This window comes from Tachysurus vachellii, chromosome 8, assembly GCF_030014155.1.
Source record: "Tachysurus vachellii isolate PV-2020 chromosome 8, HZAU_Pvac_v1, whole genome shotgun sequence".
Lineage (NCBI taxonomy): Eukaryota > Metazoa > Chordata > Actinopteri > Siluriformes > Bagridae > Tachysurus > Tachysurus vachellii.
The window spans coordinates 22,652,714-22,671,501 of NC_083467.1; the positions used below are offsets into that span (position 1 = coordinate 22,652,714).

At 39.1% G+C, this 18,788-nt stretch overlaps 1 protein-coding gene across 2 annotated transcripts in view; it reads right to left on the reverse strand.

The window, feature by feature from the left end:
• Window positions 1-3,098: 3,098 nt before the first annotated feature.
• The window catches only part of LOC132850404 (nectin-4-like), a 25,344-nt gene continuing 9,654 nt past the window's right edge, over window positions 3,099-18,788 (reverse strand). The window contains exons 2-8 of one of the 2 annotated variants that reach the window (XM_060876981.1): window positions 14,218-14,559; window positions 6,483-6,788; window positions 6,204-6,312; window positions 5,137-5,285; window positions 4,539-4,647; window positions 4,389-4,437; window positions 3,099-4,297 (exon numbers count right to left, since the gene is read on the reverse strand). In XM_060876981.1, the coding sequence (XP_060732964.1) occupies window positions 4,283-4,297; window positions 4,389-4,437; window positions 4,539-4,647; window positions 5,137-5,285; window positions 6,204-6,312; window positions 6,483-6,788; window positions 14,218-14,559 (1,079 nt within the window). In that variant the 3' untranslated portion in view covers window positions 3,099-4,282. Of the gene's footprint in view, window positions 4,298-4,388; window positions 4,450-4,538; window positions 4,648-5,136; window positions 5,286-6,203; window positions 6,313-6,482; window positions 6,789-14,217; window positions 14,560-18,788 lie in introns of both variants that reach the window. The other variant, XM_060876980.1, reaches the window with a different exon arrangement.

The window sequence follows — 18,788 nt, forward strand, 5'->3', positions numbered from 1 at the left end:
CAAAACAAACACGCCCCTAACCCAAATGGGTCCCACCCCTGTATTAATAGCTCCGCCCACACATACATACGTACTAACCCATAATGGAAAGAAATGTGTCTATCACAGGGGTCGGCAACCTTAAACAAACAATAAACTAAAACTAACAATAAACAAAAACCCGAAAAGCGAATACAAAAAAAAAAATTTTATTATGAAAAATCATAAAAATTATACAAAGAGACATTTCTCCCAAATAAGTGTTGTAATATAACTATCAGCACATCAGTGATGTGTGAGCTGGTGACAGTACAGTGTATTACAGTGAAGTGATTGACTGTTTTTTTTTGTATTCGCTTTTCGGGTTTTGCACTTTGCAGACGGTCCCTTGGAATCTGTTTCTCAGGTGTTCGCACATAGAGACTTGTGTATTTTGTCCACCGCGGAGGAAAGCTGATTTTGAGGAAAAACAAAATATGACGCATATTTTGAGCGACAAAAAATTAAACACGGTTTATTTTAATGTTACAAGAGCAAAATCTTAGAATTTAATTTTTTAAAAAACTAACTAACTAAAATAAAATACATTTAAATTAAAGATTTATTTTCCAAATCTACAGGGAGCCGCAGCAGTGGTATGAAAGAGCCACTTGCGGCTCCGGAGCCGCGGGTTGCCGACCCCTGGTCTATCATATCTGAAGTGAAGAACAATACGATTGCAGATAAATAAACAAGCAAAAATGACAAGCATAATCATGCAAAGGACGGCATATATTAGTTCTGTGAAACAAAGCGAAACAAAGCAAAACCAAGGGGGCACGGTGGCTTAGTGGTTAGCACGTTCGCCTCACACCTCCAAGACATGCATGGTAGGTTGATTGGCATCTCTGGAAAATTGTCCCTAGTGTGTGGTTTTTGCGTGAGTGAATGAGAGTGTGTGTGTGTGTGTGCCCTGCGATGGGTTGGCACTCCGTCCAGGGTGTATCCTGCCTTGATGCCCGATGACGCCTGAGATAGGCACAGGCTCCCCGTGACCCGAGGTAGTTCGGATAAGCGGTAGAAGATGAATGAATGAAAGCAAAACCAACGTTACTCACCTATCGAGAAGGAAAAAAAGCGCCTCGGGTCTTAAGTAAAGTTGAATTTCCAGAGTCAATAACTCCTGAGCTAAACGTTGTTACTACACAAAACGTGGTTGTAGCTGCCTCTCTACATTACTACGATAGAAAAGAGGTGTTATTTGTGTAGTAACAGTGTTTAGCTCAGGAGTTATTGACTCGGGAAACTCCAATCTGTGAATATGTGACCAACTTCCCGCTCCTTCAGTTCTCTCCAGCGCTGGAAAGCCGATCCTATATTTACACGGGTCCTACTTCTTGTCTTATCGTGAGCCTTTCTTCACTTTCTTTCTTTGTTTTTATCCTCCATGTCTATGCTAAAACCGCTTTGTCACACATGCGCACTCAACACTCTCTCCGCCGCATATTGACAAGCCCCGCCCCTTTCTGCTCATTGGCTACACGTTTGTTTTGATTTTTGTTTTGATTTCTGTTTATTATTTATGGGGTCAGAATTGTTTCGTTATTCTGAATAAATATACTATAATCCACAAATAAATATAAAGAGTTTCACAAATATTTTTTAAATCCACAAATAAATAAAATGGGATTTGCAAATAAAAAAAAATTGTAAATATATATTTAATTGTATTTATCTGTGAATGGCTTCCGGCTCATTTGTGAATCGCGTTCTGTGCATTTGTGAATCACTGCACGCATTTGTGGATTGCGTTCTGTGCATTTGAAACATTTCTAACCTCAAGACGTGCACAAGAATACACAAATAGATGGACTCCGCCCACCGTCTACTCCAGCCAATCGGACAACGGTCTCGTGGCGCTGACCAATTGTGGCACGGTCTACCTCCAACCAATCACGTTCTGATTTACTCGCTCTGAGGCTGTTCTTCAATGCAGTGTCTAGTTTGCACGTTTTTTTCATCCAGTACGATTCTCTTGTTCTATTTTGTGTGCCCTTTCACATGTATTTACAGTCTCATGATTTTTTTTTTACTTTGCATTTTTCTCATACTGATGCTTTCACTTGCACGTACATGACTTAGCCCTGTGTGCCATCGTTCTACGTTATATAAAGCATTATGGTCGTGAAGAAATGACATTTTATTCTGTATACAAGCTGTATAGAGGAATTATCTCAAAGCCCTCATCACTCCTCGCACTGCACCCCTCCTAGCACTTCTTTCCTTATCTTTTGCATTTTAAAAAAAAAAAAAAAAACCTGAGACACTTTTTCATTGTAACTCTGAACAAATGTTTTAAACTCATGGTATCTTAAGTCTGTAACTTAGTGATCCAGCATTAATGTATTCAATGTTAGAGATTTATGCACTTATGTACGTCGCTCTGGATAAGGGCATCTGCCAAATGCTGTAAATGTAATTATGATACCTTGAATGATGAAACCTAAGAGTTATTGTAAACATAATGCATCCTGCTTCCTTTAGCTTTTACTTTAATAAAGTCACACAGTACATTTTCAATCAGCAAAATGTGAGCAATGTTTACAGGTGTACAGTGAGTTGACACTGAATGTTATTTCACATGAAACGTCTGTTTCTAAATGACCTGCACTTGACCGATTAGTAAGGATAGCATGCATGTTATCTCTATCAGGAATTTACAATATTTGTCTGAAAAGGTTCATCTCTGTTTCTGGGCTTTTTATTTTTATTTTTAGTATTTCACATACAGTAGATAATGTCATGATTTCGAGTCATGCGATTGCGAGTAAATCAGAACGTCATTGATTGGAGGTAGACCGTGCCACGATTGGTCAGCGCCACGAGACCGTTGTCCGATTGGCTGGAGTAGACGGTGGGCGGAGTCCACCTATTTGTGGATTCTTATGCACGTCTTGACGTTAGAAATGTTTCAAATCCACAAATACACAGAACGCGATTCACAAATGAGCAGGAAGCCATTCACAAATAAATACAATTAAATATATATTTACAAATATTTTTTTTATTTGCAAATCCCATTTTATTTATTTGTGAATTTCATAAAATATTTGTGAAACTCTTTATATTTATTTGTGGATCATAGTATATTTATTCAGAATAACGAAACAATTCTGACTCCATAATTATTCGACGCGACTCAGTTTTCTGAAGCATTTCTCAAAAATCAGAGACCCTGACTTTAATTTGTTAATGTACCTGTTGGATGGATTCCCTGTGAAAAGGGACTAGCTGGTGTCATCATCTTAAATCGGTCTAAACTTACCAGAACTCTACTTGATTATATACTTTAGATGGTCTGTAGAGAGTAGGGTTGCAAAATTCTGGGAATTTTCAAGGCCGGAAACTTTCCATGGAATTAAGGGGAATATATGGGAATTAACGGGAATATATGGGAATTAACGGGAATATATGGAAATAAACTGGGAATTTAAAAGAAATGCAAAGTTGCTTATAATAGCAAGGAACTTAAATGTAGTTAAAAAAAATCGTAACAGCATAATTCTGTTTAAAACAACAAGATTTTATGCAATTTAAGTTGAATCTGTACCCTGCATTCCTTGGTGACTTGCACACAGCACACTGCTTACTGGAGGGCCATTGAGGCCAAACCCCCTGCATGTACTTGCATTCTTCCATAACATGTACAGTAACACTTTATTTTAGGGGCATTTAACTAGTTGCTTATTAGCATGAATATTAATAGAATATTGGCTATTTATTATTACTTATTAAGCACATATTAATGCCTTATTCTGCATTACCTAATTCTACATTCTTAATTGTACCCAATACCTAAACTTAACTACCTTACTATAGGTTAATAAGCAAAATGTTTATTTATATTTGTATATAATATAGTTTAGATAAATTTCCCTATATTTCCAATTAATTCCCATAAATTCCAGTAAAGTTTCCAATTTAGAATATTTCCAAAATTCCCCAGATTAAGTTCCAGTGGAAAGTTTCTGGAAATTTACCAGAAACTTTCCTCCCCTTTGCAACCCTAGTAGAGAGTCACTCTCTACACTCAAAAAATTATGTTTGTGATGTCCTCTTGTTTCAGATGCCTTGGTGTCTTCCTCTCGCTACAGGATTTTTTTTAGACCTGGTTGTTGTCCTGTTGATGACAGCAGATCAGTCAAGAAACATAAAATGGACCGTTGGGTGACAAATCCTGTGGGACCATTTGGTTTTCTCCTCACTTGAAGGAGGATAAGCCCCTCCACCACGGCAAGGTATGGTCCCAGTAGAGAGGTTTGTTTCATGTATTAATGCCCTTAAGAAAAAAAATACATCTTCCATATAATCACCAATATAGGTGAGCAAAACAAGACCATAGAGATTTAAATAAAGGATTTCACACAGACCTCTTCGCCGTCTGGAGATTCCGTAGGCACAGGTTGACCGATATATCGCCTGAGCAACTCACTATGAGAAAATAAGCAACTCACTTTAACAACTCATTTAATGTTTATAATCTGCTCTCATTACTAGATTGGTAAAATGACAAAACTCACCGCAGTATTTTATTAACACGCTGAAACAATTCAAATTTCCAAATGAGAAAACAGCAAACAGCAACAAGGGTCAGGATGAACAGAGTCCAACAGGTTTTGGATTCTGTAGCTGCAATTCCATTGAAAAGGTATTTTAGTTAGTTCACACAACACATTACATCAAGATTTCTATCACTCATCTTAAACTTTACACCACATGCTGCACTCACAAAGCTAACAGCATTGTGGATGACTCCACACAACCCTCACATTCACTTTTTACCCTTCTGCTATCTGGAAAAAAGCTTTGAAACATTTAGTTCCACACAACCAGACTGCGTAAGTTTTTTCAGCTCAACCCATCAGGCCTCACACACTCACTTGATATAATCTCTGTTTATATGCAGTCTATGCATTCTCTATAATGCCGTTTTGCACATAATAATTCAGTGCTGCTACTGTAGGTTGACATATGCTAACACATTATTGAATAAATGTTGAAGGATGACTTGTAGTTATGTTTAATAAATAAACTGTGTATCAATGTGAACTGTGTTAACTATCTTGCAAGAGCATTTATTTACTGTTCCAGTGAAGGACAAATAATATACATACTTACATGTTTTAACATTCATATAGAGGGAACCAACAGCTTCCCCGTATTGGTTAGACGCCAAACAATAGTAAGGTCCGTTACTGCCAGGGGTCAGCGGAACAATCAGACTGCTATTAACACCACTGGAAAGAGTCTCGTTCACTGGAAAATATCTAAATGAAAATGTATTTGATAAATAATGGTAAATGTGATTGTATAAACAGCACACTACACAGATAAACATCATACTGTTGGGAAAACTGACTTCAAAATGCTTATTTTGCACATCCTGTTTTTACTGATAACATTTATATGACTCAAGGCATTTATTAGCATTTAAACTGTTCTATTCCTTAAAGGTGATAAAATGTACATTATTAGAGCAATGTTAATGCTACTAGGCTATGTACTGAAGACACACGTCATATAAAATATCACCATGACCGTGAAGAATACGTGAAGAGTGTTTTGTGAATTTGGATAGTAATTGGATAGGTTCCACAGGAACTTCACAGTAAAGATCAGGAACATATGACCAGGGAAGATATCAGAAATACATCAGAGTGGTCTGACTTTAAGGCTAGATTCAGATCAAATTATTAAACATATGGATTTGATTATTAACACACAGAAATCAACATTAGGATAAACTCAATACCTAACAATATAATAATATAGGTTAAGATAACTTTATTTGCTATAACTCTTAAAGCCATGTAAAAACAACAGTGATAGCTGTCTTGGTAACATGAACATTAATCATTAAACCGAAATCCAAAACCAGGCTTGCGTTCAAGTTTCACACATATTTTTAACAACAAAGCTGCACCTGTTGAATGATAAGCCATATAATATGCCTCGTGTACGTTAAATATCTAAGTACTGATTTTTTCTTCTCATGACATCTCGGAGTTCTCTTGCCACAGCAAGAAATCAAAAACTACATCTGTGTTTATTTAAAGCTTCTTTGTGCTGATGTCTGTTGTGTTAAAAGTATGCGCATGTGCAGCATTATTGTAAATATAATATGGTTTATGTACCTTACTGTGGCATTTTATGATTAACATACAAAGAAGACTCAGCTCTGTTACCTGCCCCAGGTAAAGTTTGTAGGTTTTGGATTAGCGTCTGTGTCACATAGAAATTCACAGGTTTCCCCTTTATCACCTGCTGAACTAATATAAACCACCTGGGGAGGATCTGAGAGAAAAATGAAAGAAACATCAATGTTTACATTAACTTTACACAATGTACCATTCAGTAAAACATAATTAGGTGTAATATTTTTTGTGTTAAATCTGACTGCCCACATATTCCTTTTATTTTAGTATATGGTTATAAGCATAAAAATAATGAACTTGTCATCTTACAGTGAATATCCAATGTGTAATTCAGTTCCAGTTTCTGCTTTAGGCCAGGGTGTGTGACTACACACTGAACCTTCTTCTGGTTTAGATCTTTAGATGCAGTTCCAATCAGGTTGCTTTTAACAGTGTATCTATCTTCAGAGTCCACAGTGACAGTATTTTGTACTTTCACTGTGTTGTTTAAAGCACCCAGACTCCACGACATGTCTGCTGCAGGCTTTGCATTGGCTGCAGTGCAGGTCGCTAAAATCCCCCCAGTGTCTCCAGCAACAACAGGAACATCAGTGCCCACAGTGACAAAAGGAGGAACTGAAGACAAAAACATGAACAAGAATGAAGAAAATAAATAAATAATGTTGTTTAACAGATCCCTGAATGAATGTGTTTCATTAATATGTATGTCTGACCCTGATCACTCATGTGATTTAGAACAAGTTTTATTTATAGTACAGTGAATTCATTGTAGACTTGTTGTGATGGTAGAGTTTAACTTTAGAGCAGTGAACTTCACACTGCACAACTATTTCGGTCTGCAGTCATGAAAACCATTAAAAGCCCATGTACGCTCAAGTTCAAGTAATCAGATCTGTTTTAGTTTACAACTGCATGCACTGTCAACAGCCTGATGTTTCATTTTCATATTTATCTAGCCTCAGCCATTTAAAAATTTTATGCAATAGCATTTTCAATTCCGTAATGGATTATAGACCCAATACCTGTTTTTTCCTAAACAATGATTGGCTCCCATTTGAGTTTGGTGCCTCTGATGTTTTTTCCACACAATATCTCATGAAGTATTTCTGGGCACAACCTTACTCATCAGGAATATAAATATTCATCTGGATTTTTAAAGCGGCTTTGAGGAAGTATCTATTGTTGAAATCAACATACAAATAAAATTTATCACATGAGAATATGAGATCCTCATGTGACACATTTTAGACAAACCACCAGAGCTTATGAACAGAGTACAATGCATAATTAAATGTGAAAGGGACATGAAAGAGTTAAATTAAATTAATGTCACGTGATCATGGTGGAGGGTCACGGGATTACCTGGGGAATAGGAATATTAGTCACCTGTTCACTTAGTGTGGTAGAGAGAGGGGGTGAGTCAGGACGATGTATTCTTTGTTGACCATATACATATACTCATACACAACTTTTGAAAGAAGAAATATCTGTCTGTGCAATAAAGAAGGGACTATTAACACCTGTTTGCCTCACGGATTCTTCATATGCGTCGCAAATGCATTGAGTTCCTGCTTCAGCCTCTCAGCGGCCTTTTACAACGTAAGATAGCCGCTACATTTTGTCAACAAAGAAACTCCACTTCTTGGCGGACCCATCGCAAAGATTGAACATCGCGACGCTGAGTACAGGATTCTGCGCAACGGAGATGAGATGAAATAGAAGCTAAAACGTCAACAAGAAAGGTCCAACAAAGCTCCAAAGAGAAGCATGCAAACAATCACCGCATGGGTAAGCCTGTTGGGCTTTTTTCTAATAAGCTGTGCTGTTTTGGAAAGCGCGCTGTTAGTGAGCAGTACGTCGTTTATCCATTGGGGATGATCGCGCGGTTGTTTTGTTTGTTGTTTGGCTTTAGTTGGTTTTTCTTTTTTGTTCAGAGCTCTGGTCTTTGAAATTAGTTGTTTGTCAATTCGTTTGTTGTGGAAAATAATGTTGCGATGTTTTGAAAGTTGATGGTGTTTTTCGTTGTGATGTTGTAAGAAGTTGGAAGTAAAGCGTGATATGATTGTTGTTGATGCATTGGAAAGCACACGAACATGAGTGAAGTGAGTGCTGATGACGTCATGGATGGTGAAAAAAGAGTAACCAGACCCACTGCAAAGGCCTTGGCGAACCACATTGAAAGTTTGCAAAAGCAACGAAAAACAAAGGTGAATAAAATTAAAGAGTGGATTCCAAAGATAAAGAATCTGATGACAAAAAAGGAAAATTCCTCTCAGGTGCAAATGCTGTTTGAAACTCTTGTTGAACTTTGTGAAAATGCCAATAAACTGCATGATATATTGATTCCTTTACTTCCTGAAGATGAGCAGGAAAAACAAAATGGATGGTTTTGGAGCATCATGAAATATACTGATACTTTTAAAGATGCAGTTCAAAAGTGGTTGAAGACGCCAGAGGAGAATGCTATAACTGTTCAGTGTGAAACTGGTGCAACACAGGAAGAGTTTACTATTCCTCAAGTGACAGTTCAAGCTTCATCCATTGTTACATCAGATAAACTACAATATGACATTAAACCTAATGATAGTGTCTCAAATGTGGGCAGCAGATCATCTAAAAATCAGAGCTCAATTAGTGAAAGAAGATCTGGGGTGTCATCTACTACTTCTGTAGGTCCCAAAGTAGAGGCTGAGTTGGCTGCATTAAAGGCACAACAAAAATTGTTGAAGGATAAACATGAACTGGAGGATCAAGAGGAGCAGCTAAGAAAAAGAAAGGAACAACTTAATCTGCAAGGAGAAATTGAAGTTCAAATGGCCAAACTGAATGTTTTAAAATCTCGGTGTGTCAAGTGATAAATCTGGACATTCAGGAGGAAAACGTTCCAACTTGGAGTCAGATCGAAGGAAAACACAGAGTCTTAATGCCAGTGCTAAATCGTTTGTTCCTCAAATGTCAGTACTGTAAATGTGAATGGATCAATGTATGACCAATTAGGATCCGGAGTAAGGCCTAATGGAGGAGTTGTACAACTGAGAGTACCCTTACAGCCTCCAACAGGGGTGCATCATCCTTCTGGATGCCAAACAGTGGAGCAAGGGACACAAGGAAATGCATTGGGTCCACACGTTGAAGCGCAGAGCAACATTTATGGGGTAATGAGAAAGCAAAATGAATTAACAACGCTCTTGTTAAAACAGCAATGTTTGTCATCTTTACCCAAAAGAGACCTTAAAGTGTTTGATGGTGACCCTTTCCAGTATCATGCATTCATGAGAGCTTTCATGAACAGTGTTGAGAGTAAGACTGATAACTACAGTGATTGTATGTATTACCTTGAACAATATACTGTTGGTCCCCCAAGGGATTTAGTACAAAGTTGTCAGCATATTGACCCACACAGGGGATATATGAGAGCCAAAGATTTGTTGCATGAACATTTTGGAAATGAACAGAAAATTGCATCTGCTTATATGAATAAAGCTCTGTCATGGCCTCAGATTAAAACTGAAGATGTTAATGCTTTACAAGAATACAGTCTTTTCCTTAGAGGCTGTGGTAATGTCATGGAGGAGGTACAATATATGTGTGAGTTGGACATGCCAGCCAATATGATGATTATTATAAAGAAACTCCCTTATAGACTTCGGTATAAATGGAGATCAATGGCTTGTGAATTACAAGAAAGACACAACCGCCGAGTTACCTTCATCGATATTGTTAACTTTATAGAGCATCAAGTCAAAGTGGTAATGGACCCAGTGTTCGGAAATATACAGGATGATCCTGTATTAATGAATAAGGATGTGAAAAGAAGTAAATTCCTTTCTCGTCCTGGAATAAAACGAACCAGCTTTGCTACCACTGTGATTGCTGCAAGCAAAGGAAGTGAATCAGGAAAGGTAAAGGTTGGCCCTGATAAGAAAGAATGTCTCTTCTGTGAAGGTGCACACACATTGGGTATGTGTCCTCAGTTGGGAAAACAATCCCACAATGAGAAGTTTAGCTTCTTGAAGTTAAGTGGAGTTTGTTTTGGCTGTTTGAGCATTGGGCACATAAGCAAAGAATGCAGAAAACGTCTTTGTTGTGATGTTTGTGGTCTTAAACATCCCACTTTGCTACATATCTTTCCATAGGAAAAGACTCTTGATATAATCGAGAAGAAATCAAAGATGGCAGTGAATGATGTTTTGATTTCCAGTGGTCTTACTGGGGCTGGTGACTATGATTGTAAACTCCCAATTGTGCCTGTACAGATCAAAGCCAAGAAAGGCAGTAAAGTTGTTATTACTTACGCCTTTTTAGATCAAGGGAGTACAGCTGTGTTTTGTACGGAGAGTTTAATGAAGAAACTTAACCTCACAGGAACCAAAGTGCGGATACTTTTAAGAACTATGGGACAAGAAAAGGTTACTAGTAGCTATGCTCTGTCTGAAATGGAGGTAGCAGGATTGAATGGGAATGACTTTTGCGAATTACATCGAGTCTACACACAAGAAAGTATGCCTGTTCACAAGAGGAATATACCTAAAGAAAGTGACCTGCAAAGGTGGCCCCACTTAAAGAGTGTTCATTTACCTGAGATTGGGGCAGGGAGTGAGCTGTTGATTGGAACCAATGTTCCTAAAGCTTTAGAACCATTGGAAGTCATCCGCAGTGTGAATGATGGACCCTATGCAATCAGGACAATGTTAGGATGGACTGTTAATGGTCCACTATCTGGAGATACTAATGATGTAAATGATTGTGCTCAAACAATCACAGTCAATAGAATTTCAGTTCTGAATCTGGAAGACATATGGCAACAGCAGTTTAAAATGGACTTCCCTGAATGTAGCCAAGATGAACAAACTAGCTATTCAAGAGAAGATCAGAAATTTATGGAAATGGTGGTAAATTCTGCTAAGCCTGTTGATGGGCATTATGAGATTGGCTTACCTTTGAGAAAGAGAATTCATATGCCAAATAATCGGAGAATCGTAGAACAGCGTGCTTTACATCTAAAGAAGAGACTTCAAAAGGATTCTGTCTTTTTTACTGATTATAAAGATTTTCTGAAGGATATGGTTTCCAAAGGTTATGCAGAGCAAGTACCTGCAAAGGATTTGATGCGTAGCGACGGACAAATTTGGTATATTCCACATCATGGGGTCTACCATCCCAGGAAGAAGAAGTGTGGTGAAAAGGTATGGAGTAATTTTTACCTGTTTAGCCATACGGGCTATACATATTGAAGTGGCAGCCTCCTTGGACACAGATTCATTTATAAACGCAGATCGAAGTTCTTTGCTTGGATTTTAAGGTTTAAGAAACTGCTCTTATCTCTTAGTCAGAAGAGGAAACAACTGAGACTGGCTTCAGCTCATTCTGTTGGACAACAAGGAAATTCTCTAGAAAAAGAAATGGAGATTTTCAAAGGTCAACTCGAAAATTCTCATCTCTCTCCAGAAGAACTAGAGACAGCGGAGTTGGAGATTATTAGACTCTCACAAGAAAAGATGTTTCCTGATGAGCTTGCTTGTCTAAAAAGAGGGGAAATTGTAAAGAAAGGTAGCCACATTTATGGACTTTGTCCAATGCTTAATGATGTTCTGAGGGTTGGTGGCAGATTAAGTAGGGCATCAATGCCTGAAGAATCCAAGCATCCAGTCATTCTAGCAAAGAATTTTCACATTTCTGATATTCTCCTGAGATACATACATGAAGAAGTAGGACATTGTGGTCGTAATCATATGTTGTCTAAATTACGACAAAAATATTGGATTACAGGTGCAAGTACAGCAATAAGAAGCGTACTATCTAAATGTGTCATATGTCGAAGACTAAATTCACTTCCAGGATGCCAACAGATGGCTGACCTACCATCAGACAGAGTCACTCCAAATGAGCCACCATTTACCCGTGTTGGGGTGGATTATTTTGGACCTTTTGAGGTAAAAAGTAGAAGAAGTGTGGTGAAAAGGTATGGAGTAATTTTTACCTGTTTAGCCATACGGGCTATACATATTGAAGTGGCAGCCTCCTTGGACACAGATTAATTTATAAACGCACTTCGACGTTTCATTGCAAGACGTGGTCAAGTTAAAGAACTTCGATCTGATAATGGAAGGAACTTTGTTGGAGCGGAGCGGGAATTAAAAGTTGCCATACAGGAATGGAATCAGTGTCAAATTAATGATGTCCTCCTTCAGAAAGGCATTAAATGGTCATTTAACCCCCCTACTGGATCACATTACGGAGGGACCTGGGAAAGGTTAATTCGATCTGTACGGAAAGTTTTGAATTCCATTTTTAAGCTGCAGAATTTGGACGAAGAGAGTTTGCAAACGGTTCTTTGCGAAGTTGAATCTATTATCAATGGCCGTCCAATCACCAAAGCATCCACTGATCCAAATGACGTGGAAGCATTAACACCAAACCACCTGTTGATTTTAAGAACCTTACCATCGTTACCACCAGGTGAATTCAAAAGGGAAAATGTTTATGCTCGTAAACGCTGGAGACAGGTCCAGTACATGTCAGACTTGTTCTGGAAGAGATGGGTTCTGGAGTACTTACCGCAGCTTCAAGAACGTCAGAAATGGTCAAGAGTTAATCGCAACTTTAAACCAGGAGACATAGTGCTCATAGTGGATAATACAGCACCTCGAAACTCCTGGCTTATTGGACGCATAATTCAAACATTTCCAGATAGAAGAGGATTTGTGCATCATGTGCAAGTTAAAACTAAAAACAACTGTCTGGAAAGACCAATAACTAAGGTCTGTCTTTTACAAGAAGCAGAAGATGGATGATTTTGTTGCTTGAAATTTTTTGACTTTTGATGACTTTCTTTCAAAATATGAACAATTTTTTCTGCCTGACTTTTTCAGGATTTTTCCTCTTTTGAAAGAAGAAATGGACATATATGATGTAAATGCATTATTGTTGATTGATTTCATGTCTATCATGTCTAATTTATGGAAACGTAATTATTACTTGAGAATAATTAGGGGCTGGAATGAAAGGGACATGAAAGAGTTAAATTAAATTAATGTCACGTGATCATGGTGGAGGGTCACGGGATTACCTGGGGAATAGGAATATTAGTCACCTGTTCACTTAGTGTGGTAGAGAGAGGGGGTGAGTCAGGACGATGTATTCTTTGTTGACCATATACATATACTCATACACAACTTTTGAAAGAAGAAATATCTGTCTGTGCAATAAAGAAGGGACTATTAACACCTGTTTGCCTCACGGATTCTTCATATGCGTCGCAAATGCATTGAGTTCCTGCTTCAGCCTCTCAGCGGCCTTTTACAACGTAAGATAGCCGCTACAAAATGTATTTACTCTACTTCATAGTACTGTTACTTAATTCATAAAAGATAAGAAGTTTAATATTCTAAAGTTTCAAAATGATGCAATTTCTCTACTGCAAACATGAACATTGCTAAAAGATGGGTCATCAGGTTCCATTTTCAACTGATTAAAATTCAAGAAAATGCACTGAAAGCTCAGTATTCAGTGCTCAAGACAGATCTGACCTACTGGTGTCCTGCAACATAGTCTCACTGTTGTGTTAAATGGTTTCTAAGATCTGACTGAGTCTCTGTATCCAGGCCAGACTCACAAAGAGTTTGTTCTTTTTTGTACAAAGTCATTTAATTGGTTTGCAGTTTGAGATTCATTTTATTGAAGATAATGGACATGCAATGGTCATGAAAATGCTTGACTTTAAAAAACATTTCTATACATTTTATAATGTATACCTTTTTTATACCCCTTGGCCTCTCTGACACATATTATCCAGAGTACCAAATACAACGTATTTTATGGTTGTGTGGACCCCCAGTTTGGTTTCTTACACTAGGGTGTTCGATCGATTCACAAGAATAAATCTGTACAACAATGGGTTTACAACAAAGGTCTGTACTTACTATGTGTTTAGATGTATGTAAGTAGAGAAAAACAAACACATGCAAAATACAAAACTGTATACTATAAATGTTATATCCTAAACATGTTTGATTGGGTTTATCAGATCTACAAATAATCTTACCTTGTACTCTGAGACGAATTTCTGTTTTATATGGTCCACTTGGAAATACGCTGAAAATGCAGGTGTAGATTCCTTCATCTAAAAGAGCAACATTACTTAGAAGAATTGAGCCGTCCAGTACTGGTAAGTTCCCTGCAAATTTTACTCGGTCCCTCAGTCCGTTAATATGTTCTTCGTTGCCACTGGAAGTGACAACCAGAAAATCTGAATTTGTTGGCTTTTTCTTTGTTCGTCTTTGCCACCTAATAGTTGTTAGAGGCTCTGTTGTCTCAATCGCTTCACAGAATAACTGCGCATCATCTCCTGCTGTTACAGTCACATCCCGACCAATGACCTTTATGGCTGTGTTTAAAAAAAAAAGGAGAATATTTTAATAATGAAATATGTTCACATCATGAGAATGAGCAAATTCTTGCTTTCCTCCGGAAAGCTAATTGTGTGTTGTGCACCTCTACTGTGCTAAGAACCAAACAGAATTCAGAAGAAGGCTGACTGGTTAGTGGAGGTTTAGCAAAGGATTCAGCAATATCTCAAGAGTAATGCAATTCAAGTATGGGCTGGGTCAATTAAGGACATTCAGAAACTTGTACCAAAGCCATATCACTATTATCTTTGCTGTGTGAATTGGCCGAGTGCCATGCTGAAGGGGGGGGACACTTTATATTAGTGCCCATGGTTTTGGAGCTGGATGTCCATCAAGTTCATATACACTTACCAGTCACTTTATTAGATATTTATGTAGACACATTCATACAGCTATCTAATTAGCCAATCATGTAGCAGCAGTGAAATGCAGACAAACACACAGATACATACAAGCAGCTTCTGGTAACATTTACATCAACCATCATAATGGGGTGAAAAATGTGTGATCTCAGTGATTTTTAGGATGACATGACTTATTACCAAACATGCTGGATTGAGTATTTCTACAACTGCTCATCTGACAGGATATTCACACACAACAGTTTCTAGACATTAATCACACAAAAAACCCCATCTTTTTTGGATTCAAGATGGCGGTGCGACAGTAGCATGCAGCAGCCACTCCAGATTTAATATGGTGCTATTTATGTTTTTTACGGTTTTATTTACGTTTTTTAGCCGACTATTACAAGTACATGGAAACCACAGACAGTTGTGTTCATGTATACAACAGCCAGAAACTTATAAAATTACAGAAATCATTCAAAAACCAACCTGCACAATGATGTGCTGGAAAGGTTTTGCGACCTCAGCTTGGTGCGCGAGGAAGCGGAAGTGCGGTAAGCGGGCGGATGTCCATGCTAGGCTAAAAACAAACCCTAGCCGGCTAGCTCTCCCATCCATTCTACTCTCCAATTTTTGCTCCCTGGACAATAGACTGGACTACATCCGACTCAAACGCACTACACGGCAAGAGTTTAGAAACTCTGTGCGGTAAGGCTCGCGGTGGTGGTGTGTGTGTTTACATCAACACAGAATGGTGTAAGAACTCTGCTTGTTTCTAGTTACTGCTCATCGCTAGCGGAGTTTGTGACTGTTAGATGCACAGATCAAACCATATTATCAAGTTCGCTGATGACACAACCGTTGTGGGCTTCATCAGCAAGAACGACGAGTCAGCATACAGGGAGGAGGTGCAAGAGCTAACTACCTGGTGTAGAGCCAACAACCTGTCTCTAAATGTTGATAAAACTAAAGAGATGGTTGTTGACTTCAGAAGGGCACAGATCTGTAGAGATCATCAAGAACACCAAATTTCTTGGTGTTCATCTAGCGAAGAACTTCACCTGGTCAGTCAACACCAGCTCCATCACCAGTCAAAGACAGTCCAGCAGCATCTCTACTTCTTATGAAGCCTGAGAAAGGCACATCTCCCTCCCCCTATCCTGACTACTTTTTACAGAGAGACCACTGAGAGCATTCTGAACAGCTGCATCACTGTCTGGTTTGGGAACGGCACCATCTCGGATCGCAAGACCCTGCAGCGGATAGTGAGGACAGCTGAGATGATCAATAAATACGTGGAACGTATTTTTCCCCATTTTGTGGAGTTTAACATTTTAGATCTGTGCTTGAAATTGTCAGGTAATGTATTTCGTAATGTTTTCTTTCTTAGATAATCTCCAATGCACTGTGATCTTACATTTTACCTGCAATGTACTGTAACTTCTCTGTCTGTACTAATATTGTAAGAGGACTGATGGATTTTGTCCAATAAAAATAAAAAATATAAATAAAAAAAATATAATTGTGTATTGTCTTAAGTTTTCTAAATGCTTTTAACAGTCAATAGACATTTAACATGTTTCTGGCCCCTTAAAAACATTTATTTACCTTAAGCACTGCATAGTGGGAAAACAAAACAGGAAAAAAAAACTTCTGGCAGAAGAACAAGGTAAGCATGTGCTCTTAGATATATTTTTTATTTTATTTAAAATTAAATGTACTTCAAAGCATGTGTGCAGCACAATACAAAGTTTATTTTAGCGGCGCGAACCAGCACAAATCGAGCACAAACGGACGCCACCGGTTTGGAGAGATTTGGACGGCACTGGGTGGAGAGTTTTTGTTTTTTTTATTTCTATTGTTGTTTTTGTTTTATTGTTGTTTTTGTTATTTCTAAGAAGGGGAAATATACTTGACGTTCATTTCAACGGCACAAACCGGCACAAATCGAGCACAAACGAATGACACCAGTTTTGTGTGATTTAGACGAACTGGGGTGGAGAGTGACGTCACAGTTCCCGGAAATATTTTGGTTATATCTCAGGAAGGAAAACAGATACAGTGCTTGTTTTAACGGCACAAATGGGCACAAATTGAGCACAAACGAACTAAGCCGGTTTTGAGCGATTTGGGCGATGTGGGGTGGAAAGTGACGTCACACGGTCAAAAAAATAATGTTTAATATCTCAAACACCAAACCAGCACAAACGTTTGTTTTTGCAGCACAAATCAGCACAAACGTAGCACAAACGAATGGCATAGTTTTGGTGATTATTTCTTTTTATGGGGTGCCAACTTCACGGAGGTCACATCCAGTACTAGTATGTTGTTCCTAATAAACTGTTCATGGAGTGTAGATGGTCTGGTGTCCACATACATTTGGCACTAGACTGCAACTTATTTCATTTATTTGGAGGAGAATTCACAGTTCACAGTGAAAACCTCTCATTTACAAAAAAATGTTTAAAAAATATGCATTAATTTTTCCTGAGAACATTTTTCTTTATTTAAAATTAACTGTGCAAAATACTGAACAGTGAGATAAGAATCACAAATATAAACCAGAGAAAATCATCATACCAAGTTGTAAATTGAAAAAAAAAACAATTAATATATAAAAGTCATGATGGTTAAACAGTCTTTTTTTGTTTATTTTATATATTTATTTACATAGATACCGTTCTATTTATACAAGATGGTCATCATTAGATGTGACAGAGCCACTCTCTCACGCTCATATCTATTGGTGTACAATCCACTCACACTTCGCCGCTTTTAAACCCGGACCCATGCTGGCCGAGCAAGATCCTGGGGAAGAAAAAAGGAGGGAAACGAGCCGGCGTCAGGAACAGGCTGGGGGCACGCGCACACCGCGCTCCCTTATCTATGCCAGCAGTACCGGACCATGCAATCCAGCCAGACAAGTTTTTTTCAGTTTACCGCATTGACAGAACACTGGAGTCGGGGAAGTCAAGGGGAGGTGGAGTGTTTCTGATAGTGAACAAGCACTGGTGCGACAGCACAAGCATTGTTCCACTTTCACGCTCCTGCACACCAAATCTGGAACTACTGACCATCAAATGTCCATCCATCCATCCATCCATCATCTACCGCTTATCCGGGGCCGGGTCGCGGGGGGCAGCAGCCTAAGCAGGGACACCCAGACTTCCTTCTCCCCAGACACTTCCTCAAGCTCTTCCGGGGGAATACCAAGGTGTTCCCAGGTCAGCCGAGAGACATAGTCCCTCCAGCGTGGGAGGCCAGATTCCATTTCCGGGGATTGGGTCGCCGAGGCCCCCGCCTGCCACCCAATCCACAATGCACCGGCCCCTTACGGTTCCTCCTGCAGGTGGTGGGCCTACGGGAGATAGGTCTCACGTCGCTCCTTCGGGCTGAGCCCGGCTGGGCCCCGTGGGGTAAGACCCGGCCACCAGGCGCTCGCTTGCAATCCCCAACCCCGGGCCTGGCTCCAGGGTGGGGCCCCGGTTATATTCCACCTCAAGTGGACACGGACACTGCAGTATGGGACTTACATGAGACACTAACGCTACACCAAACACCGCATCGGGATGCTGTGCTCATTGTGGTGGGAGACTTTAACAGTTCCAACCTCAAGCGTGCACTACCAAACCACTGCTAGTGTTCTGAAGTGTTCCATTCAAGAACAGCTAAAAGGCACAATCACGTCCACCGTTTAAGAAATCGGACCATGCCGCCATCTTCCTCATGCCTCTATACAAACAAAGGCTGAAACAGGAAGCTCTGGTTCAGAGGGAGGTCGCACGCTGGACTGACCAATCGGTGGCCGTTCTGCAGGACGCTTTAGATGACGCTGACTGGGACATGTCCAGAATGTGCAG